The 24,582-nt window shown below is 43.7% G+C and overlaps 1 protein-coding gene across 2 annotated transcripts in view; it reads left to right on the top strand.

Annotated features, from left to right (window-relative positions):
* Positions 1-12,219: 12,219 nt before the first annotated feature.
* Positions 12,220-24,582, top strand: part of PTCH1 (patched 1) — a 99,107-nt gene continuing 86,744 nt past the window's right edge. The window contains exons 1-2 of one of the 2 annotated variants that reach the window (XM_087926820.1): positions 12,220-13,258; positions 14,675-14,867. In XM_087926820.1, the coding sequence (XP_087782946.1) occupies positions 12,827-13,258; positions 14,675-14,867 (625 nt within the window). In that variant the 5' untranslated portion in view covers positions 12,220-12,826. The remainder of the gene's footprint in view (positions 13,259-14,674; positions 14,868-24,582) is intronic. The other variant, XM_087926819.1, reaches the window with a different exon arrangement.

Genomic DNA, 24,582 nt, shown 5'->3' with positions numbered 1-24,582 from the left:
TTGGGAGGGTTGCTTTCTGCTACTGTTTGACAGGAAAGAGAGGAAAGTAACTGAGCTGCTTCTTGTAGGTTTAAAATATTGAATCAACTTGAAAAGCACAGTCCCAGCGACTTCAATGATGAGCTTCATGGCTCCCTCCACTATGACCTCTGTACTCCTCCAATTTTTCTCCCAAAAGATGTATTCCCAAGCCTTGTACCAACTTGCTTTCATGTATTTCTTTGATATGCTTCAGTGGGGAATGCTAAGAAGAGGAGAGGGATTATTCTTTTCTTCTTGTTCTGATGGAGTTAAAAATACAGTTAATGTTCCATTCTTTCCCCCTTCACTCTGAGGTAGTATGCTTTTTCATTTTGTGTCACACACAGTTCAGCTCTTGGTATTGATTGGGGCTAGGAAAGATAAGTCAACCTGTCATGACCTCAGTCTGTATCAATCAATGAAAGCCAAGTTGGTTTACATGAAATATTTTCCTAGATCTGAAACCTCTTCTACCCCGGTTGAAAAAAAAGGAGGAAACACTTTTTCTACATTTAAAAAAAAAGTAGAAAACTGATATAAAAGCATGTCAAAAGATTTAATGTCTTTATCTACAAACTCTTCCATTAAAAGCATTGGAAATGTTATTTCCCAGCCCAAATATTTTCACTTTAAGTACTTCCTATTCTATTAGCTCTGTGGGTGGCAGACACCAGACTGTAGTTTTCAGAGCCACATTGCTTCCCTGGGCACTCATTCCTGTCCACTTATCTCTGCTTTCATTCCTGCAAAGCCAGGAGATAAGTGACAGTGAGATGTCAGCAAAGATCACCAACCGTCTAAAGCCAGGATGTTGGCAGGATGATAAAAAGATCAAAATGGTAGTCACAGTCCAATTGATGTCCTATCTATTTTTTAATGTGTGTCATTGGGTGATGCACATTAAAAGGGATGGAGCTTTGATGGCATGGTTATGGCCACACATTTTTTTTCTTTTTCACCTCCTTTTCTCCCATGGGCACCTCTGTCTGGACAGCAACAGTTTTAGGGAACACTGAGTTATGTTGTAAGTTCTTAAGTTCCATGGTAAACACTGATATTTATTATTTAAAGAGGCTCCTACTGTAGTTATAAAAATTTAACATTTCAAATATGCAGTGATAAAGTTCAAAATACTGACTTTGGCAGTTGACTAAAAGGATAAACCATGTGTCTATCCTAAAAATCTACACATTAATCAGTCACTCACGCATTAGTTATCTCCCATTTGGATTGCTGCAATGTACAACATGGGCTACCATTGAAGATTACCTGAGAACTTCAACTGGTCCAGGATGTAGCAGCATACATGGAAATGGGAGGCCCTGGACTTGCTCATGTAACACCTTAGTTACATGAGTTGCACTAGCTTCTGGTTTCTTTCCAGGTGCAATTCAAGATGCTGGCCATCACCTTTAAAACCCTGTAGGGCACAGAGCCAGGTTACCTGCAGGACTGTCTTTCTGTAAGGGCATCTACCCGTCCTACCAAGTAAAATGGGGTAGTCTCATTCCTTAAAGCCTTCCCCTAAATATTGCCATCTGATGGGAGCTAGGAAGCATGCCTTTTTTGTGGCACCCCTGGCTATATGGAGTACTCTGCCACCTAAAGTCTGGCAGAGCTTCTACCCTCCTAGCCTTCCATAAAACTTTGAAGACCTGGCTTTTCCCCCAAGTTCTGGGATAAGATTAGGTAACTGTACATCAGAAGTTTGACTTGGTGCCAGTTTGTTTTTGTTTTTAATGTTTTTAGTTTATAATTTTAGTGCAAATTTTATGCTGTTCTGACTTTTGATTGGGAGCCTCCCAGAGTTTGTTATAAGATGGATGGTTATAGAAATGTTTTACATAAATAAATAAAATTTCTATGAGTTTCTAGAGTATTTTTATGAAGATCATAGGAAAGTCTTTTTTTTTTAATCTGCATCTCTGGAAATGCAAAATTCGCAGTAAACAAAACCAAGCAACCAGAAAGCTCTTCCTGCCTTAGGTATAAGAAAAAGATGTTCCTAAGAAAAATGCCTGAGGTTTTAAAAGAAGAAAGAAGACAAAGCAAGAAAAAAACAAATACTTTTCTATTGCTTAATCTGCTCTCTTAATCCAGCCCTAAAAATTATCAGATGTATTTTTTCAAACACTTGTCATTATGACAAAACTATTTAGAGCAAGGTGGAATGGCTGTGAGAATTATCTATATCTAGGCAGAATCTTGCTAGCATTCTTTAAGAGGACAGATACACTCCTGTCTAAAACCCTGACATGTTACCTGCATTTTTGGCTAACCATGCTAGCAGGATGAGCCAATAAGCTCAGAGGTGGTATTCAGCAGGTTCTGACCAGTTCTGGAGAACTGCTAGCGGAAATTTTGAGTAGTTCGGATAACTGGCAAATACCACCTCTGACTGGAGATTTTACAGTATCCTTCCCCTGCCACGCCCACAAGCCATGCCCACAGAACCGGTAGCAAAAATTTTTGAATCCCACTACTGAATAAGCTGATTCAATATAGAGCAATTTTTTTCAAACTTCTAATTCAAAGTAGCCTTTTCTAACTTTCAGGTAGATTGGGTGACAACTCCCATCATCCCCAGCCTGAATGATCATGCTAGTTTGGGTGAGTGGATTCATAATTGAACATGTGGCTAACAAATTGGACAACTTCCTTCCCAGAGGAAGCTTTTATTCATCCGTTTGCTTTTATTTTTCCTAATGATTCTTTTCTTCCCCCTTCTTTTGTTACCACATACAAAAGATGACCATTTTTTCCATAGAAAGCATTATAAATCATACATTGTACATTATTCTGTACAATGCATCATGTATGATAGAACATCTGCAAGATGGGGGGAACCACATAATTTAATACAGGAGAGCCTGTTTTCCTTTTTTTTTTTTTTTACTGGTATTCTTTCTATTCTTATTTTAAATATCCTTGAAAATTTTGAGACTAGGAGTTTAGTCTTCTTTTTTAAAAAGAACACTCACCCGGATTGCATTAAACAAATGACAAAAGCTAATGAGAAATGTTCCAGGAAGTCTACCTTAGAAGAAGTTCTTCTTTGAAGTTTTTAGGGAAAAGTGCTACTCTCCACTGCATACTAGCGACCCAAAGCTATTCGTAACAGGATTCCCATGTTTCTTAGCAAAGGGACTATCCTTTTGGTGAATTTAAGGTTTTTAGGACTTGGGTTGGGCAGTCCCAACAGTCTCTTCGGGGGTTTTCTTCCTGTATGCTGTGTGTTGTAGAATTCTCATGTCTTCCTTTGTAGCATGAGAAGCAGCTTTCCATTAAAGGAGATCAGGAGTAATTAGCTGCATTATTTTGACAAGCTGGCTGGAGCAGTTCCTTTTCTTAGGCTCCTGAGGAAGGGACCACGAAGAAAGGCAAGAGGGGAGCCAGAGGAATGAGACTTGATTCATGTAATTGGAGGGCCTTTCCCAAACCCTGCTTGCTCCTTACAAAATGCCTCTCTTGAAACTTCATCTGCTACTGCAGTGGCAGCATGCAGAAGCATCCTTTCCCAACCAGACAGAGGTATGGAGAGGCCATCCAGCAGCAACAGGCACTGCAAATGTTTTGGAATGTGTTACTGATTTGCTTTACTCAATGTACAAAATCAACCATTTGGTTAGAAAGACAAATAGATGTACAGACATGAATATGTATGAATGAGATATACAGGCATACTGTCTAAATCTAATACATCCATATTTTGCTGTCTTCTGCCCTTGATATAAGCTTATTTGGAGAGATATCAGCCTATAGATGATAAAAAATAATCAAATGGACTAAAAGAAATCCTATTGATTGCCATGAAGCTGAATCATGTCAACAATCTGTTCTGGGAACAGATCTACTCTCTTCTAGTCTGATCTAAGTTCCATCTACCACTCTTCTGTCAGCCCCACTAGGTAAACCAGACAATTGACTTCATGGGAAAACTACAATTGTACTTGAGTTAGATTACAAAAGCAGAATCTTGCAAGCCTGACTCTGTTTCACATACATCTTCACCTTCTCATATTCCCAGCAGGGGAGAGATTGTTTTATTGCTTCTGAATATTATTTTGCTTGCCAAGACTTTAAGAATGCTTCAACCCTCTTTGCTTATGTAATGGTTCTTGAATATTTCTGCCAAGGTCATCTCTTTTGCTCTTAATATCCTCCACCCCAGATACAAAATCCCTGTTTTACTAGTACTATAGGATCACAAGCTGAGCTTCTAAATTAAACTTAACAGTAACTCTATTGGGAAATTTGGGGTTCATTCATTTCCACAGAAATATGCACAGGCATGAGCTACAAAAGTTACATGTTATAAGGCTATAACTTTATATATATAAAATATATAACTAGAATACTAGCTAATTGTCATCTGCTTTTTGGAAGAATCATGCTATAGTCTACTTATAAATAGTATAATGTTGTTTCACATAGAGGTAGTCCCTGACTAATACGTCAGGGACTACTGACATATTAATATGAGTACTGACTACTAATACGTCAGGGACAGTTCAGCCCAAAATTTCCATTGCTAAGCAAGGCAGTTGTTAAGTGAGTCATGCCCCCATTTTATGACCTTTTTGCCATGGTTGTTAAGCAAATCACTACAAATGTTAAATGAATCACATGGTCTTTAAGTGAATCTGGCTTCCTTCATTGATTTTGAAGCTCCCTAGAAAGATTGCAAATAACAAACACAGGACCCCAGGATGCTGCAATTGTTGTAAATACATGCTGGTGGCCAAGCACCCAAAGTTTGATCATGTGACTGGGGTTGCTGCAATGTTCATAAGTATGAGACTTGGTCATAAATCACTTTTTTCAGTTCTGTTGTACTTCAAATGGTCATTAAATGAAATCAAGGATTACCTATGAGTTATTTTAGCCAAATGTGGTTAAACCACAGACACTATTGTGTCCTGTCTAAAATGCATTATTGATTAAATTACTGAGGCTGGCTGAGGTGTTTTGGAAAACCCACCTATTTTTTGAAAAAACCTATCCTCTCAGCCTTACTTACCGATACTTGATCTCAGATTACAATCTGAAAGAACAAGATTCAGCGAACAATGTTTCTGAAAGATAATAATAATAATTTGTTAATATATAATAATTTATGCCATCAAATAACAACATCTGCCTATCCCAGGTCCTTGATGGATGGATAAAAATGTCAAATCCAGTCTAAACATCTGGCTGACTGCAACAAACCACAATAAGAATATATTAAATTAATATGCCACCCAACTCCTAGCAATTCTGGATAATTTACAAATTATTAAAAACATTTAAAAACAAAGAAACAAGACACAAGCAAGACAAATCAAAAGAACAGAAATGGCAGAGAGAACAAACATAATGGGAATAAGGAAAAAGAAGAAAAGGAGCATCAATCATGCTTCCCAGTGGCCTGGGCAAAGAGCCGCTCTTCAGAGTCCTTTGAAATCCCAGTAAGGCAAAGGCTGTTTGAATCTTGAGAGAACTTCATTCCAGAGGGCAGAGACCGCTAGAGAGAAGATGAGCTTTCAGAGTCCTGAGAACTGGCATTGAGTAAGGGATCACGGGACTTTGGGACCTGGAGTGTGCCAACCCTGCAAATTAAGCCGACCAGGCAGGTAACTATGGGAAATAGTGGTCCCACAAATAACTATATCCTGTCTCTGGATTTAGCCAGTGAAAAACTGAGATATTGATCAGATGCACATAGGCTGTAAGCTCTATTGTGGTTTGCTCGTTATGGGCTTGTTGTGTGAATGTAGCCAATTGTTGTTTGTTTCATCAATGAGGCATGACAAAGAAAACAGTGGCTTAGCATAATGTGTGAATTCAGGCACTGTCTGGGATGAAAAGCCATGTATTCCACCAGATTAAAATATAGAGCCATTAACAAGAAAATATACCTTGCATGGATTCAGAGAACCTAGCTTGTCCCTTATTGCTGTCATAGATTTGAGCAAGCTCCAGATTGAATTTAGACTAACCATGATAGAAATATCTTTTAAAGAGAAATAAAATAACAGACTAATACTATCCATAGAGTCATATTTGATTGTCTAAGATTAGTTTACCTCCATCTCTCTCAAGAACAAACAGATAATCCTTGTGTTACGACAATTGAGCCCAAAAATTATGCTGCTAAGTGAAACATTTGTTAAGTGAGGTTTACCCATTTTACAACTTTTCCTGTCACAGTTAAACAAATAATTGCTTTTGTTACATTAGTAACATGGTTGTTAAGTGAATCTGGCTTCCCCACTGACTTTGCTTGTTAGAAGGTCGCAAAAGCGGATCACATGACCCCAGGACACTGCAACCATCATAAATGAACCAGTTGCCAAACCTCTGAATTTTGATCATGTGACAGTGGGGATGCTGCAATTGTCATTCAGCCCGTTTTATCTTTGAACATCACTAAATCAAGTTCAGGACTATCTATATACAAAAACTTGTAACAATTGTATTTCTTAGCTGTCACCTTATCAAGACAGGACAATAACAGATATGTTTGCAAGGTGGGGATAAAGAAAGCCAAGATGCTGGCCATGATCATGTGACCAAGATCCCACCCCTTTTTATGCACAACATAAAAAAGATGGGGGCTTTGATACCCTATTTATGGCTGCCATTTGCCTTTTCTTAAAATCATATCATGATGAACATTCCTGAACACTGTTTTTCTTTCAATACTGCTGTGACCACAAGGACATTTTGGACTATACAAAGTTATTTTTTTTATTTTTTTTATTTTGTCAAGTGATTATAAGATAACAGATATAAGTATAAACATAGTTATGAATACATGAAATACATATAAGAAATGTATATAAGATACATATAAGAAAAATAAAAAGAAACAATAGGATAGAGATGATAGGCACATTGGTGTGCTTATGCATGCCCCCTACAGACCTCTTAGGAAAGGGGTGAGGTCAATAGTAGACAGTCTACTATTATTACGAGTAGAGAACTACTACAGTTCCACTGGAATAGTTCTTACTTTGTTACTGTAAAAACATCAAAGGCCTAAACACTCACTTAGCAACTAATCAGCTATCTACAACACCAACCACAGTTCTCAACCTATTGTCCACCAGGTGGCATTGGGAATACAGCTCTTCCCAGACCATAAAATTAATGGGAGTTGAAAACCCAACCATCTAGAAGAGGATATAATACGATATAGATTTCCTAGAGTTGAGCTCAACTCCTGGTTACCACACAGTCACATTCAGAATTGTATTTTTAATATCCTGCTCTATCCTACAGTCTTGAGATCTCCCGGTGTTAAACCATAAATAGATTAACAGGTTCAACCCAGCTGCTTCCAAACCCCCCATAAGGCAGTGCCACTTGCTGTGGGCATGAAAATGTAAACAAGAACTTCACCCACCCTCCTAGAAGAAGATTGCTGCCAGATGAAACCTTTTTGTGTAGTTTACACGCTGTTGTGGTTTTTCCCTAATGGCAGGGAAGCTAGATCAGGGGTCTCCAACCTTAGCAACTTTAAGTCTAGTGGACTTCAACTCCCAGGATTCCCCAGCCAGCAAAGCTGCTGGGGAATTCTGGGAGTTGAAGTCCTCCAGGCTTAAAGTTGCCAAGGTTAGAGACGCCTGAGCTAGATAACTTTGTAATCAATTTGCAACCTTATTTTTCCCTCCTATCTTTTTTTTACTATTGTTGATACTGGGAAGTTACTGATTGGTTTCAATAGGAAGCCTGTAAGGAAGCACTTGGAGACTTGCAGAATACAACAGGTCCAAGCTACTACACACATGCACTTGGATTAAGCTGCAACCCTCAGTAGGAACAGTGTGTGCAAGCATAGAAAATAGAGTATTGAAGCCCTCGAATATTGTTTCAAACTCTGAGCCTTGGTGCTCTACTCCCTTCCACCCATTAGGGCTATATCTGGGCTACAAAACCTGATAGCTACCAGAGGGCAGTCAATGTTTCTATGTCTCACATGCCCATCTAATGGTTGCCTGATTTTTGCTACTTGGGTAGGGCAATTTGAAGCAGACAGTTTATTGAAAGAGTGTTTCTTCAGTGTCTAAATAAGGGATGACATCCTTCTTTGTTGTCTGTATTCCAAAGCAGTTTTCTACAACTTTAGATGCCCTGAGACATCCAGCTGGGAATAAAGCTCTCAACATTTCTGGAAGAAACCAGACTGAGGGCAGCTGCTCCAAACTCAAGATCATCCAAAGTTGCTGCTGCCTAGGTCAGATCTAAAGTAGGGATAGGTGTTGGTACAGGTGAATGGTGGGGATTCTTTGGGTAGTTGTGGTGCCAGAGACAAGTGTAGATGATGCAAAGATCTAGGTGTACAGGAAGAGAAAATCCGGGGGGAGGGGAAGCAGCTGTGGGAGTAGAATTGGCTTGTTTGGCAGGGGCGCATTGGCTATTTTTTTCAATAGCTATGTTTTACAGTGTCTTTTGGCGATCACTGTGTCTCAATATCTTATACCGTACAGTTTTGCTTCCTCTCCACCATACTAGTGGCTAGGTGATCTGTAAACTAGGACTGCTTCTTCTCTCTGAACTACGTGGAGAGAGAAAGCCGCAGTGTAAATGCTAAGCCGTACAAGCCTTTCGCCCAGCCAGAGTATTTCATACGCCTCCCGTCTCACTGCTTCGAACCGTGTGGCCCAGACAGGCTACCAACACGGGGCATGCGCGCTATAGGCTGCCATGCCGTTAAATGTGAATGGGGAGAGTGGCTCGATCTGGAGCCACCTTGTAGCTTTGAAGCAAGTAGCCCACTTTCGCGTGCATTGCAATGGCTTTGACCACCCAAGTCGAGACGAGATGTTTACACTTAGACGCTTCATCCTTTAAGCGCGCACAGGGGTACACGCCCCTCCCCCCCCACACACGCTAATGAAACAAAGCCAATTAGAGATGTAATTCATCTCGTGTATGAAGTGAACCAGGCCACAGAGAGTGAGAGAGAGGCGGCGTCAGGGAGGAAGGATATTAAGATAGAGCTTGTTAAATTTGAGCCTCCAGATTAAGTTTTGGAAATAACGACGCAGCCAGAGGGTTGCAAAAGGAAAAGGGGAAAGAAAGTATTCTGCAATGTGAGTTTGGGAAATGAAATCAAGGAAAGTGTGAGCCATTTAGGTTGTGAAGCCCATTTGAAAACCTTACCTGTACCATACAAGAAAAGCTTACTGAGAAATGGGGCGGAGCACCAATAAATCGTGGGCAAAGGTGATGAATCCAGTCCATTAGGCAACTTCTGTTTCTCTCCCTCATCAGCCATACCATCCCTTATATTCGTAAATAACAGATTTTCCCCGGATTGGAGTCTGGGCTGAAAAGTCCTGTCATGAAAGGAATTTCATTCTAATACATCTGGAGGTTATCTACGTGGTGCTAAATTAATGTGTAAATTTATACTAAGATTGAGAAGACAGTAATACAGTTTAGAGTGCTTTTCGGGGCATGGAATGGAGATTTAAATAGAGTATTTAAAATGACAAAAAAATTGGACGCATGCAGATCATTTTAAAGGCTTCTCTTATCCATTTCCTAAGGCAACGTGCGTTGTCACGGTTAGTTTAACTGGATTTTACTCAATTAAGTCAATATTCGGATTCGCAGCAGGTTACCCTGAATATTAAACTAATCATAGCGGGTGGGATCGCACAGCGTGCTTGGCTAAAACATGACTAGCCAGTAAGTTCAGGGTTATTGTGCAACCGATGACTCGCTTTTCCCAACCTGGCGCCCACCTAACGTGGTCACCCTGCAGCTTTTTCCCAGACAGCGTGGCCAAGAACACCTCGCAGAGAAAGAAGGTTGAGGCTTCTCTACGCTATTGGTACGGAGGAACTGAGTATGACGAGACCGTTTATAGCAAAATATATATTTTATTAGAAGTTATATACTAAAAGCAGGAAGATGCTTTGGGTTCAAATACACAACTAAAGCCACTTATTCAGAAGCATAGCTAACAGTGCAGTCCTGTATATTTGTGTTTCGGTGTAGATTAGGTTCAGTATTCCCCATGTAGCGAGTGTGACAATAATTGATGATGATGTGCCATCAAGTCGATGTCGCCATTCCCAATTACGTGTCTTCCGCTGGTTAGGAATCTTGGTTAATTAGGAATCCAAGGTCATTCGGAGGATACCGTACGTTAGGGGAACACATGGAGTGAAGTACTGCGGCTAAAAGCCGAGAGATGTTTTCTCAAACATCTGAGTGCTGGTATCCACATCAGGCCAGCAAAAAAGATCGCGAGAATCATTTAGGCGGCCGAGTTCCCCACTTTGGCTTCTCGGGGTTGCCGATTGTTAACACGCCTGTCGGCATCGCAAGAGGGGGGAGGACAGGGGACTAGAAGTCCACACGTGCCTTTGGGAGGAACTGAAACTTCTTTGGATCAGAGCACACTTTGATGTCTTTGCCGGGGCTGCTAAAGTGGCTGAGGGATTAGAGTCCTTCACCAGGGACCCTCTCGGGTAAAACCTCAGCGGCCAGCCCCATGCAATGTTAAAAGACCCGCAGGAGTAAACTATTGGCGTTCAGGGCGCAGCAGGCAGTGGCGAGCGAAGAATCGGCTTCTCCAAGCCTTCCTAACACGGCTGCCATGGCAACGCCCCCCTCCTCCCTCCTTGTAGCACAGAGCTGAATGGAAACGTCCTTTGCTCTTCTGCCATTGGCCCACAGATACCGACGTAGACCGCTATTGGGCAGCGTAAAGGGGAGAGACCTCCTTTAGGAATGTACTATGGCTTGTCTGGTATTTTTCTCTCCTGGGGAGGGAGGGAAGAGCGGGTAGGAGCTTCCTTCTCTTGCTCTGCGAGGCTGAAGGCCGCACTCCTGTGGATGAGGAGACCCAACGTTTTAAACTTGATGGGCTAAGGCCCTGCGTGCCAAGCGACCCCGCCAGATCCGCGACGGAGGGAAGCCCAGCCTTGTGTGTGCATAATCCAGAGCCAGCCAGTCACGTGAAACCTGTAGCCCGCCTCCACGGCCTTCCCCCTCCCTTCTCTGAATGTGCGGTCTTTTCTAGTTCCCCTCCACTTTTTTTTCCCCTTCAATGAACACGCGCAAGTTCGTTCCTTAAAGCAACACTTCCCCGTTTCACGCTTTCCCTCGGGTAAGATTGGATAAGCGTACGTATATCGAGAACGTGGAAACAAATAGAAGCTTGTGCGTTCCTTGGACAAGAGTTCCCCGGTTTAAATTCTTCATGGCGGATCAAATAACCAAGATGGGCACGTGCGAAAGAGAGCTCGCCAAAATAATAGGCAATGGGGGGAGATCAGAAAAATAAGAAATCGGCCCTCTTGACGTCACTAGTGACGAATTACCAAAATTAAATTGTCGGAACACGAAACGTTAAATTAAGCGCACACAATGATCTGTGAGAAACTTCGTAACCTTTTTTTTTTAAGTCCAATGTTTTGAACGCGTTTTCTTCAAAGCTCTTAGTGGCAGTACTGTTGCGTGTAAGCGAGTAATCCGCCTACTCCAGTTTTTAAATTCACTATTTCAAGTACTAAGAGTTTGTGGTCTTTTTCTTAACTCGGCCGGTTGTTTTTGTAGGAACGCAGACTTTCCTTTGCTTGAAAAAAAAGTGGGGGGGGGGAGGGAGACCGCAGGATCCCCCACCCTGTCATTATTTGTGCAGCCCTGGGAATTCAGCTTGGACCTCCCAGGATTCGTGGCTGCTTGAGGCCAAGGCGTCTCCGAAAGGACTTTCTTGAAGGGCTCCGGATATCATTTAGTCTCTTTGGCGCGCTTCCCCCAAACCAATTCATGAAAGAAAGAAAACTGTATTTTAACAGTTCGCTCCGTGGAGTAATCCTGATGTGCTCTTTGTAAAAACGTCTTCCTTTTAAAAACTACAGCAGCAACGTCCTTTCCTTCTTAAAATCCAAAGCAAACCTTTCTTGAAAAGAACCGAGGGGGTAGGGAGAAAAAAGAAGCATTCCTTAATGGAAGTATTGCATGGAAAGAGGGCTGGATCTCTTTAAGGCTCCCCTGAAGTTGGAGATGCACACACACAAGGGTAGCCTGCCTGGGTGGTCTCTCTACTTTGGTGAGCTGTTGCTAAGCAGCTAATAATAGTCATGTTTGCTGAGTAATTTCTGCCCTCTTTGAGCCAATCGCAGCCCAGAAACCGAAGCCATCTGACAGCCCCAGGGGCGGGATTTCAGCTCTTTTTCCCTTTCTCTCCCCTCTCCCTTTCACCCCTCCTCCTCCTCCTCTTTATCCAAATGGAGAGAGTTCCTTTTTTCTCCCCCTTCTTCATCTCATCTATTGAAGCAAGGGAGCTGCTGCTTGCTGCCGCCGCCGCCGCCGCCGCTGCCGCTGCACACAGCAGAGGAAGAAAGAGAGCGCGACGCACGCATCGAGGAGAGAAAGAGCGGGGGGAAAGCAGCCGGGAGAGCCCTTAGAGACAGCTCTGCGCCCAGACAGAATGGTACAGCGCACCGAGAAAGAGCAGAAGCAACAGAAGCAACGGCGGCGGCGGCGGCTCCTCTTGTGAAATCAAGGCTTTCGCCAGGCTTAGCTGGTGTGGCGAGAAAGAGAGCTCGGGTCGAGTCCGGCTTGGCTTCCAGCAGCCGAGCGGCGAGGAGCCTGGAGAGCAACTCGAGCCGCAGGCGAAGCGGTCCGGGGAAGGAAGGCGAGCGCGCTGAGATTCCCTGCCTCCGCTCACCCGCGCACCCTGGATGTGGGAAGCAGCAGCGGCGAAGACCTCCGGATCCTCGCGAAATGTTGCAATGGAAGGCTCGGGGTCTGACTCGCCGGGAGCAGCTACAGCGGCAGCAGCGGCAGCCAACGCCGTATGAAGCGGTCTGTCAGCAGCAGCAGCAGCAGCAGCGAATCTCAGCCAACCCAGCCAGTCCCCGGTTCCTCCGGATCGTCCCGCAGCAGCAGCAGCAGCGCGCTGGGGGGAACCTCAGAAGACCCAGCCTTTGGGTCGCCAAAACAACAGCAGCAGCCGCGGCGGCGGCGGCTCTTTGGCGGCAACATGGCCTCAGCTGTTAATGCCTCGGAGCCGGAGAGCAGCGGCGACTGTGGTGGTGGCGGCGGCTGCGGTGGAGGAGGCGGCGGCGGCGGCGGCGGCGGGTGCAGAGTGCCAGATCGGCTGGGGAGAAGCGGCAGCAGAAGGCGGAGAAGGATAGTGGAGAACAGACGCGCCGCGCCGCCCGATCTGGAATATCTGCAGCGGCCGAGCTACTGCGATGCAGGGTTCGCCTTGGAGCAGATAGCAAAGGTGCTTTGTCGAGGTTTCTCTTTTTTCTCCTTTCCAAATCTCGTTTTCTCATAAGCGGCGGGAAGAATCGCCAATGAAATGCTGGAGAGTGGGATTTGGGGGTGAGGGGAAGGATGTTCTTGACTCCCGAAAGGTAGAAAGGCAGCCAGCCCTTCGTCCCTCCTACTGTGCTCGTTTTTCCAGCGTGTTGGTGGGTTTACCAGTCATCTAATCGCGTTTCCCCGGGTAGCGTGTGTGAATGTATGAATGGGACTTTTCTCTCTCTCTTCTGTCTACCCCAAGAAAACTTTCAAAGGCTTTGATTTTCTATCCAACCCCTGAAAAAAAAAAGTTTTGCCCAAGAAAATGAATTATAACGTTTTCCAAACCAGCACTGCTCCCCTCTCTGCCCCCCCCGCCCCGCTCCTGTTATCCGGTTTGAGTGTAGAAGTGTGATTTCCCTCCAAGAAGGCTCTCTCTCTTTTTTTCCAGTGAATGTCGCATTTCTTCTTTAGCGGTAGGGCAAGAGAGTGAAAATTGTAAGCAAATTGCTAACTTCCACCTTTCCCGTCCTGGTGGAGATAACTTACTCCTCCCCTTCAGTACCCGAGGGAGATAACAGGTTTGGTAGCGCCTTCACTTCACTTCGCCGGACGGGAAGAACAGCAGCAGCAGCAGCAGCAACAACAACAAAAAAGCAAAGGCAGCAGTAGTATGTGGATTAAAAGATGGATTTGTTGGTTGATTTAAATAGAAAGCATCCACGTGGCTGGTGCCTTCCATTCCCTAATATTGTGGCAATTTATCGACGGCTGCTCGGTTTCCAAAGTCCAGGTCATCCCGGCGACGCCCAAACGGCAATTGTAGACTGTAATTCTTCAATTTAGGAGGTTGCCAGCGCGGTCGGTAACCACGTGGGTCCAGGCAGTTGCTGCGAAGCAGGAGCCTAGGGAAGCAAGGCGGGGAAAGGGATGACAAGATTTGCAGGGAAGCGGGCTTCAGCTCTTCCAGAAGGGGGTAGGTGGGGGTAGGGAAGGGAGAGCCTTCTTCCTCCTCTTCTCCAGACCATCCCAGGATTGTTTGACAGGTCGATTTATATTCCGGTGCTGGGGCGATCGTTCCGGGCTATGTAGCGCTATCCCAGCTTGAAGGGTCCCAGAAGCGGCGGTGTGTTGAGAAGGAGCGGATCGGGCGGTCGGAGGATTCCTCGTTGCAAGCCTGAGGGGAGGCGGATGTGGGAGGCGGCGGGGCGTCTGCCACGCTTTGCAGGTTGGCCGGCCTGCTCGGCTGCCCCCGTGTGTCCCATTCCTGCCACGAACTGCCCGGCCGGGACCCTTCTGGAGCCGCTTTCTTGCCGGCACATGGTGCTTTTCTTTGGGGGGGGGGCGGTTCTTTCCCGACCTTAATTTCTCCCCTTGCTTTTCCTTGCTTTTCTAGGGGAGAGCTACTGGAAGAAAAGCGCCGCTGTGGCTGAGAGCGAAATTTCAGAGACTGCTATTTAAACTGGGCTGTTACATTCAAAAAAACTGCGGAAAATTTTTAGTGGTTGGCCTTCTGATCTTCGGGGCTTTTGCGGTGGGATTAAGAGCTGCCAATCTGGAGACCAATGTGGAGGAACTTTGGGTAGAAGGTAAGGATTGATCCCTCGCCTGGCTTCTTCTCGTCCTCCTCCCAAATGGCAGTGAGGGTGGGGGGTGGCTGAGGGAACTTTCCTCTTTCTCAGGGGCAGAGCCTGGTGGTTTATTGGTGTTGGCTGAAGGCCAGATGGATGTAATCCGTTTCTGGAAGCAATACCTTATGAGATGGTCTGGGGATGGAAGGGAAGGGTGGCTGCTTGGGTGGTGGGAAAGAAGAAAAGGGGGGATCCTTTGGACCCTGCAGATGCCAACCTTTCTCTTGGCCCCTCTCCCCGATTCTGCTTGTGTGTCCAAGGAGCAGGGGCTGCTCGCAGAGCATGAAAGGAAAGTCTGTGTTCAAAGCGGCTTACCTCCTCCGCCATTTTGTGTGTGCGTGTGTGAGTGAGTGTAGGGGTGTATGTACGTGTGTCCTGTTAGCAGCAGCAGCAGCAGCAGCCGCCGCCGCAGGAACAGGCTGAACGTGATCTGCACAGCTCGCAGTAGGGCTGTGCTTGTGTGTGGTCCTGTTTTTTTGGACAGCTTTCAGCTTTGAGGGGAAAAAACATTTGTTTCGAGGTAAAAAAAAATGGAAAAGTGAAGCACAGACTGGACACATGTTGGAATGTTTGCAAAGTAGATTCCTGGTCTCCCTCAGTTCAAGAGGGAGGCTGGTTAGCTGGAAGCAGGGATGGCTGCTTTTATTTATTTATATACATACATACTTACATACATATAATACATTTACCAGTGGTAAAATAATGGTTCTTAAGTTTAAAAAGAATCTCACCGTTGATCGTTTCTTAAGATGGTAAATTATGGATATTCTTTTTTTAATTCTCTGGGAGATGTATTGGCCAATCTGTTAATAGTCATTTTTTTAAAAAAATATCTGACTCTTTAGGTTGGGTGCCTAGCCTAGGTTGGGTTAATCCCCTGAAGTTTTTGCTAGTAACATTCATTAAAGGGGCCTCACAACTCCAAAGTCACAGTGCATTGCACAAAATAGTCATTTGGGAGAAGGGGTTCTACTTCACAGAAAAGGACTACAGAGACTTACAGTGCCGTAATATATTTATTTAGAAGTAGATCCAAGTGGGTTGAATGGGACTTAATCCAAAGAAAATGGATAGCAGTAAAATGGTTTAAAGTTGCAGTGCAGTTTTCCTACAGTGCAGACACTGGTTAGAGAAAGTCATAATGATTCAAAGTCTTCCCCACTTATATATTATTTCAGCCCATTCATGTCCTCACAATATCGGTATTTTCCCTTTGCTGTAAGTTGTCATGAGTGAAACAGCTTAAGTGTAGTTTTCCCTCTTAAGCTGACATGATCTCATTACAGTTTCAAAGTGTGTAAATTCTGCAATGCTTTCTTGTGTATCAACCTTGGAGGCAGTCAGGTGATTTTCTTTTAGCTGGGGGTGCTGAGCTTGAGGGGCTCAGTGAGCATGTCCTCTTTGCCACCTCATTAAAGTAGTCATATTTCCTCCCAGTATTTGTATTGTGGGTTAGCAGTTTCTCATCTGAGTTTACCATCTTGTCCCTATTTCTCTCCAGAACATCAGAGAAAAGAGCAGATACCAAATAGTTTATATTGGGAAATAGAGGGAGGTATTTGTGCCACTCCAATTTAAGAGTAGTATCTAATGACCATAGGGCCCACACTTTTATGTGAGAAATGGGACATCGCTTTCACAATATTTTGAATGGTAGCTGTGGGGATGTTTATCTTTAATGCAGCAGACCTGTATTTCCTTAGTATGGTATCCAGAAATCAGTGAGAGATGTTGAACCAGATTTCTGCCCCCACCTCCTTTGATCAGCCCTTTATATTTCCTAGGTTTAATCACTTCACCACCACTCACTCTTCTATAAGAGAAGTGGTGGCTTAGAAAGTAGTCATTTTCAAGGATTCCTCTTTACATCACTTGGCCTTCATGCTGGTTGTGGCTATGTGCCCTACCATTTTCTCATACTTTGCTTTTCTTTGTATAATTTTAAACTTGAGAGAGATCCAAATGGAATTGGGAGTGGAGGAGAAGGGCAATCAAACTAAATAAGACCAGGCTAAGTCCTGAAGTCATATCCCACCCTGTTTCTGCTTCAGGGCCCTGATTCGTAGTCATTTTCTTGCTTCTAAAGATGTGTTAAAAGGGCATGGCAGCATAGCCAGAAGGAAAACCAATCAGCCTGCCTGTAATAACTGGCATAGTCTGTTGGGAATTGGCTAACCAAGCTGGGGGGAGGGCTCAAGTGGGGAATTAGCCTAGAATCATTGGGCTGCTGTAAGAGATCCAGGAGTGCCTCTTCCCCCTCCCCCCCACCCATTAAGCTCCATGGAACCTTATCCATCTGTTCCCAAGGTAAGGCAAGCAGTCTGGGGAAATTCCTGTATTGTAGGCAGAATACAGTAAAGTAGCTAGTTTGAATCCTACATGTGTGGATCTGGTTGCTTATGTATGATACACTCACAAGTCAGGAGAATAGCATTCAGCAGTGATTGAGAACACTGAGGCAAGTTAAAGACTGGCACCTGGATGCAAAGTTTACATCAGGCTTGTTGTATGGCAACTCAGTAGATAACACTTCAACATGGTAATGATACGATGGACACTTCTGCTGCCAAAGATTTGGCTCCAGAGAACTGCCATCCTGACTTGCTCTATAGGCCAAGATATGCCAGCGAAGCTACTGGGAAGGAATGGAGTTATTAACCATATCTAATTCTCTCTCATTGCCCCCAGAATTGGTACAGAATTAGGTCAAGCTGAGAACAGTCACAGCTAACTTCTTACTAACTGAATCCATTTGTCTATGGAGATTCTCAGTCATAGAGATCAGAGTTGTCCTAAAGGTGCTTTTTTCAAGAGGCAACTGGACTTTCTGATTTTTCTTTGAAGAAGAGCTGAAGAAACTTCTTGGATGAGAAGTAAAACGTCTTCAAAGAAAAACCAGAAAGTCCACTTGCCTCTTGAAAAAAGCTCCTTTGGGACAACTGAATGCATTGGAAATTCAAACATTTCATTAAAAACTGTCCTAATATTTTTCCATTTATTGTCTTAACACCTCCCCACCCCCAGAATGTTGTCTTAGCCATTGAAGAAATGTAGGTGGTGCATTGATGTTAACTAGCTTCTATTAAAATGATGAAACAATTCAGTCTCAAATGAACATGGTTTTCATAATGATGGTTAAAGAAAAAGAATAAGGATGTTTGCTCAGCTGGATGCAGAGGAGGATGGTAGACTAAGTGTTGTGATTAATTCACCATGTCGGGCGCAGCCATGTAGGAATTTGAGAAATAATAACCAAATTATTAGATTAGTATATTCTGAACTCCAATGACTAACAAATACATCTCCCTCTTTTTAGAAAGAGGAATTAAGAAGTGTTAGATCTATAGTTGACTGGGTACTGTAAAAGACCATTCTAGTCTGGCAAGATGCATGGAGGCTATCCTTTCTAGCTACAGTTTATTTATTTACTTACTTATGTAAACTATTTGCAAATAATCCAAATAATTAAATGTCCACATCCACAAAGATTAGTTCAAAGTTAAACCATATCTGCCAGATTAATGTCCTTGGCCAAATGCCTGGGGGATAATTCTTTAATGTCTTGTGAAAGGCTAGCAAGGTTGGAGTTATCTGCCTCTCCAGAGGGAGGATGTTCCACAGGGTTGTCACTGTAACAGAGATGGTATGATTCCTGGGTCCACCAAAGTGATATTTTTTCATGGAAGGGACTCAGAATATGCCCTTCGTGCTAGGTTTGTTGGGGGTCTTCCCTTGACTGCCATATAACCATAAGTGTGATTGGTAGTTGATCAAACAGAGGCATCCTAGAACAGGGGTCTCCAATCTTGGCAACATTAAGACTTGTGGACTTCAACTCCCAGAATTCCTCAGCAAAGCTGGCTGAGGAATTCTGGGAGTTGAAGTCCACAAGTCTTAATGTTGCCAAGGTTGGAGACCCCTGTTCTAGGGAGATCTTTGCACAGACAGTATCCATAACTACTCTGTTAAACCTTATGTAGACTTAACCTCATAAGTCTTTGACCTTGAATCTTTTTGAAGCATTTGGAGGCTATAACTGCTACAAATTGATGGCACTGCTATAAACTGTTTGTGTCATATTAAGTTACAGCTTAGATACAGGCATATTATACTTACATGGCAATTCTTTCCCCCATTTGACACCCCAATTGTACTATTTATGTTTAATAATTTATAATTATTTGGTTTATAAATGTACAATGAAGCAGCCACATTTGAGCTAGCAAGAAGTTATGCAAGGTGACAATTCAGAAGTCATGCTAGCTGGGGAATGCTGGCAGTTGAAGTTCACAAATTTTAAAATTGCCAAGATCGGATGCTCCTGGTCTAAATTAATGGTCATTATTTCAATCAATATGTTAATTTGCAGGACTATAAAAAGTACATTCATGACTATTAAGAAAGAATAAATAATAAAACTGTCAGCATCAGAATCTCATTACATAGATCTGTGAAATGGCTTGACTTGTTAGAATATTCTGGTTGTCACAGCTAAAAAATGGTTGTCACAGCTAAAAAATGCAATGATTCCCCAAAAGACAACCAAATGGTCAAGGAATAGGAGCATTTCTCTAACATTTGAAACCAGTATGAAATGTCTCGTCACAAGATGAAATTTTGGGACACAAATCATTGAGGATAAACAAATTAAGCAAGGTGGTCCTTGCTTAATGATCACTCTTTCAACAACTGTTTGAACCTTTGATAGTCCTGAATGGATAACATGTTCTAGTCATCAGAATGATTCCATGGCTGTATGATCCCAATCCAGGCACTTGGTAATTAGCTTGGATTTCCAACTGTAACAGCATCCTAAGGTAATTTGATTGTAATTTGCAAGTTTTCCTGCTGGCTTCCCCAAAGCAAAGAGAATGCGGAAGCTGGCAGGAATTCGAAAGTTACTGTCAGATGAGGTCCCAGTTTAACAGGTGGCAGTGATTCACTTAATGATGATAACCAGAGTTTGCTGGAATTGCTGTTGCTAAGGTGGGCAGTCATGTGATAGCTTTATGGCTGCATCTCTTAGTGACAGAAATTTCTATGCTGGTTATCATTGATAGGAGCCGGTTACTGGTGTCCATTTTTGAGGTTTAGCAGTAGTGCATGTGTTTGAATACAATTCATGTGAAATGTCACTTTTTGAAAAAGACTGGGTGAAAAAAACCCGAATGCTGATTTACATAGAGCATTTATGTGATATAGCACATTTCTTCACAAGTTCTTCTGACTGATAAGACTGGGTAGAGACAGTACTGATGTTTTTTATTTGGAATTCTTCAGTAGAGGTTGTATAGTCAATTCATTGAGTTCTTAATTTACTGTGGGTTAATAGTTACCAATCAAGTATTAAAATTTTGTTTCTGGCAATTTGAATTGTGGTCCTGAACTCATCTGCATGTTCATATATCAAGCTGATGGCACCCAGCTTACACAAATGGCATTGGATCTGTTCCTACCCTCCTGACAAATCCTGAAAATCTGGCTCTGTCAGCTGGCTTGGGGGAGTATCAGGCTGAAGGTAATTGATAGATTAAGAGAAAATCCTACCTTTCTTACCTGTGCATTCTGCTCTCTCTCTCCCCATATTTTCACTATAATCTTACTTTTTATTGTAATGCTATTTTTATTGTTTTTATCAATATTTATGTCTTATGCTTTTATAGCTTTGAATGTTATAAGCTGCCCAGAATCACCCTGAGATGAGATGGGCAACAAACAAATGAGAGAGAGAGAGAGAGAGAGAGATTTAGGCCTGAAATCATGACTTGGCTGATTAATCTTCATCCAAGACTGATAGTTCCATCTTATGCCACCACCAGTTTCTCTTGAAAGTTCAGTGGCCATTTCTTTTTGACATAATGAATCATTTATTGTTTTATTTATAATAGGAAATTAAAAAATACTGATCAACAAACAGCAGCATCCACTGAGGAGGCAAATGATAAAAGTAGCACTTTCCTGATATGATCCAAGCTCCTCCCTCCTTTATATATGCTTGTGACATCACAGGCATGTATGAAGGAGTGGCTCTTGCATTGCAATTGCATTTCCATCATTTTGACAAAGGCAGTGAATCATGGCAGTTTCTCTTGTAACAAATTACTTGGCTTGCCAATATTCTGTCCTCTTCAGTTTTTACACATTGTTTTTTTCCCTACCATCAAAATCCAACACTGACTTCAGTATTTTTTGACTTTTCAAATACATTTGGCTGCCATGGTTTATAGTGTATATGAAACATTATATTACACCAAGACATAGAACATAAAAATTGTAACTCTGCCCTGAAAAGTCACTGTGCTTCTATTAGAGTTAATTAAAATACACAGGGACTTCATTTGGTCCTCTTTTGATTACTCTTCCAATGCAGCAGCAGGGGAAAAATGCCACTGGCAATCATGTATGTTTGTCTTTAGTAGAGACTCCTATGTAAATATTATGGCCATGAACAGATGAGGAGCAGTTGCATTTTTCCATGAGTAAAAGTATAAACAGAAAAGAGCACACAGAGTAAAGGACAAAGGAGGAGAAGTTTCCCTTACTGATATTCTTTGAAAAAGAGAAAAATCATGTTTTTCATTTTTTTCTGCATGAGCTCAGATTATTTAATCCACTGAAATGCTTTGAATGAAGGTTCTACTTAGCTGACTGGATTTCCTTGCACAGATATATTTTTTTTTCCTGGCAAGGCTATGATTGGAGATCTTCCCAAAATATTGACTTATTATCTAGTAAATGACTATGTAATAGGAAGGAAAAAAAGATATCCTGTATTCTCCTCCATGCTGCAGCGAGAGCCCAGGATAGGATGGGTAGACTCCTTCTTATGATGTCATTAAGCTTAATTTTTATATAAAAAGCCAGCCCCCGGGAGAATCCCCAGCTTTGACTCAGCTTCTTTAAGTCACAAGCTGTGTCTCTGAAAGCATTAGCGTTTTATTCAGCGATTTTCTACAGAAGCTACCCTTGCTTCAATCAGCTCCCAGGGATCTGGGCAGCTGCAGCTTCAGGAGAGTGGGGGTCCGTTCTCCTGCAACGTTGGGATAAACATTTTCCCAAGCGCTGCTAGGCAAGCAGGGAAGCGTCTGAGACCTTCCCCATAGCGCAGTTTGTCCGATCGTAAAACTGATCATCAAACTGATAACAGAGCCAGCCAGCTGATCATATGGGAGGCGATCTCTTCCTTCTCTAGCTGATCTGATCGCTCAGGGCTTGCAATAGTCTAAGGAGCGAAATTCACTTCTTGGAGCCATCGATGAGCAGCGGCCATCTTTGAGTGCAGTCTCTTCAGACATGAGGTGAGCGGCCATTTTAAGTGGCCTGGCGGTCATTTTCAGGGTTCCAAAGACCCAATTCCACCCTCTGCCATCCTTAAGCACTATTGAGAACCTTTCTCTCAGTGCTTGAGCCTTGCTTATTTTAAAATGGATCAGGACAGTGCTCATGCAGAGCTTTTCTCTCCAGTGGAACAGGCCCTCCAACCCACTAAAAGGAAAAGACGGAGACAACGTACTGCTCAGAGGGAAGTGGCTGCAAAAATCAGAGCTAAGGCTCTAGCCCCTAAGAAGACAACTCAGGCTGAGTTGAAGGCAGAGAAATGCAGACATGTGGCTCGAGAGAGACAATTTAACAGCTTCCCAGCCAGCCGAATATCAGGGTTTCCAGAGAAGCCCCCCCCCCCCAGGGGAGGGGAAGTTGTTCATGGAGCCTTTGGACACCCCCCCCCCCGGTCTGGTCCCCTGAGGCATTTGAGGAACAACCTTTGATAACAGGCCCAGGGAGATCCAAGATGTTGTTTCCTTAGCCATTAGACAGGGATTGGCTGAAGGTTTTCAACAGATTCTTCGGCCTCTGGAAAGGGTTCAGGCCCTTCTCCCTTCTCAGTCTATAGCTTTCTTTCCTCTGCAACAAGATTTCCACAGACCCCAAGACCTCAGGGTCCATTCTTCACAGGCAGAATGGGAGGAGTATGAAGGGGAAGAAGGTACCTCTCCATCTGAACACAGTTGCTCCTCTCGTTCAGAGCACAAAGAGGGCGAAATCTGTGATCGCAGTCTTTCAGAGGAAGAAGACTCTCGTCCAGATCAGTCCTCCTCAGCATTAGTCTTTAAACCAGCCCTCTTTAAACCCCTACTTAACAAGGCCCTGGTCACTGCCAAGCTGTCACCTGAGGAAGCAGCACCTGAACCACAAGGGGAACCCTCCGAGCAAGGAGATTTGCTCTTCCCAAGCCAGTAGGAGGTTTTGCCTTTTCCCCTTTTGTTTCTCGACATGGTCAAGGAACAGTGCACTTCCCCTTCGGCAGGTCCTTGTCCATCATCTTTGGACAAGTGGTTCTACAATGTCAGCACATCCCTAGCCAACGCCCTTGCAGTGCCCTCAGTAGACACTCCAGTTGTGGCATCATTCTCCTCTTCTGGCACTCCCACCAAGCCAGAGGATGTCTTTAAACCAGAGGACAAGTGTTCAGAACAGACCCTCAAGCGCAACCACCAAGCAGCTGGGTGGGCTGTTCGGCTTCGACTGCTGCATCGTTTTTCACAAGGGCATCTCTACGATGGCTGTACCAACTGCAGGACCGATTGCCTGCCTTTGACCTCAGGTCTCATCAGGACCTTAACTAAATTATAGCAGCGGCGGAATTCACTGGGGATGCCACCCTCAATTCTGCCAAATTTGCATCAAGGGCCATGGCATCTGTGGTGACAGCAAGAAGGCTTCTGTGGTTCTGAAATTGGCAGGCGGAGTCACGCCGCAAATGGAAGCTGGCCTCTGCCCCCTGCACAAGAGACAAGCTTTTCAGCGAGGCTCTAGAGCTGAATCTCATCGAGACCAGAGATAAATGTAAAATTCTTTCCTCCTTGGGGAAAAAAAGCTGACTATCACCCACCTGCCTTTCGGGCGGAGTCCACCTCCCACTTTCCTTGGCCACAGAGGGCGTATTCTCAATGCCAAGACCAACGTCAAGAACCACCTGGAAGACAACAACCTTTTGCTGGTAAACAGCCCTTTTGGAGGGGAAGGGGTCATGCCTTCCGTCGCTCTAAGTAATACCTCGTTCTCCCCACCCATCGGAGGTTGCTTAGCCTTCTTTGCCTCCAAATGGGAGGAGTCAAGGACGGATGCCTGGGTACTCAACACTGTTAGGTCAGGGCTACAATTGGAATTTCTGTTGTCACCCCCAGAAATTTTTTTGATTTGTCCCATTTCACGGGACACTTCAAAGAGAGCCCTTATGAATTGGGCCATTCAACACCACCTTGACATAAGGGCTATTCAACCAGTTCCCACCTTACAATGGGGACATGGATTTTACTCTTGTCTTTTTGTTGTTCCCAAAGCCTCGGGGGTGGGGTGGCGAGCCATCCTTGACCTAAAATTTCTCAACCAATTTGTCAAATGCAGGCAATTTAAAATGCAGACACCGCATTCTATCTTAGAGAGTGTTTGGGAGGGCGAACTTCCATTGATCCTCTCTTCCATTGAACTCACGGAGGCTTACCTCCACATCCCCATCTGGCCTCATCATCGCCAGTTTCTCTGTTTCTGTTACCAGAACACCCACTTCCAGTATCGAGCCCTTCCCTTCGGCCTCTCATTGGCTCCAAGGGTCTTCACAAAGATTCTAGCAGCATTGGTGGCTTCACTCCGTTCTGTTCCAGTGAGGATCCAA

This window comes from Pseudonaja textilis, chromosome 2 (genome assembly GCF_049901715.1).
Source record: "Pseudonaja textilis isolate UNSWEBS1 chromosome 2, rPseTex1.2, whole genome shotgun sequence".
NCBI lineage: Eukaryota > Metazoa > Chordata > Lepidosauria > Squamata > Elapidae > Pseudonaja > Pseudonaja textilis.
The sequence above is the reverse complement of the archived record's forward strand: the minus strand, read 5'-3'. Positions and strand labels throughout refer to the sequence as shown.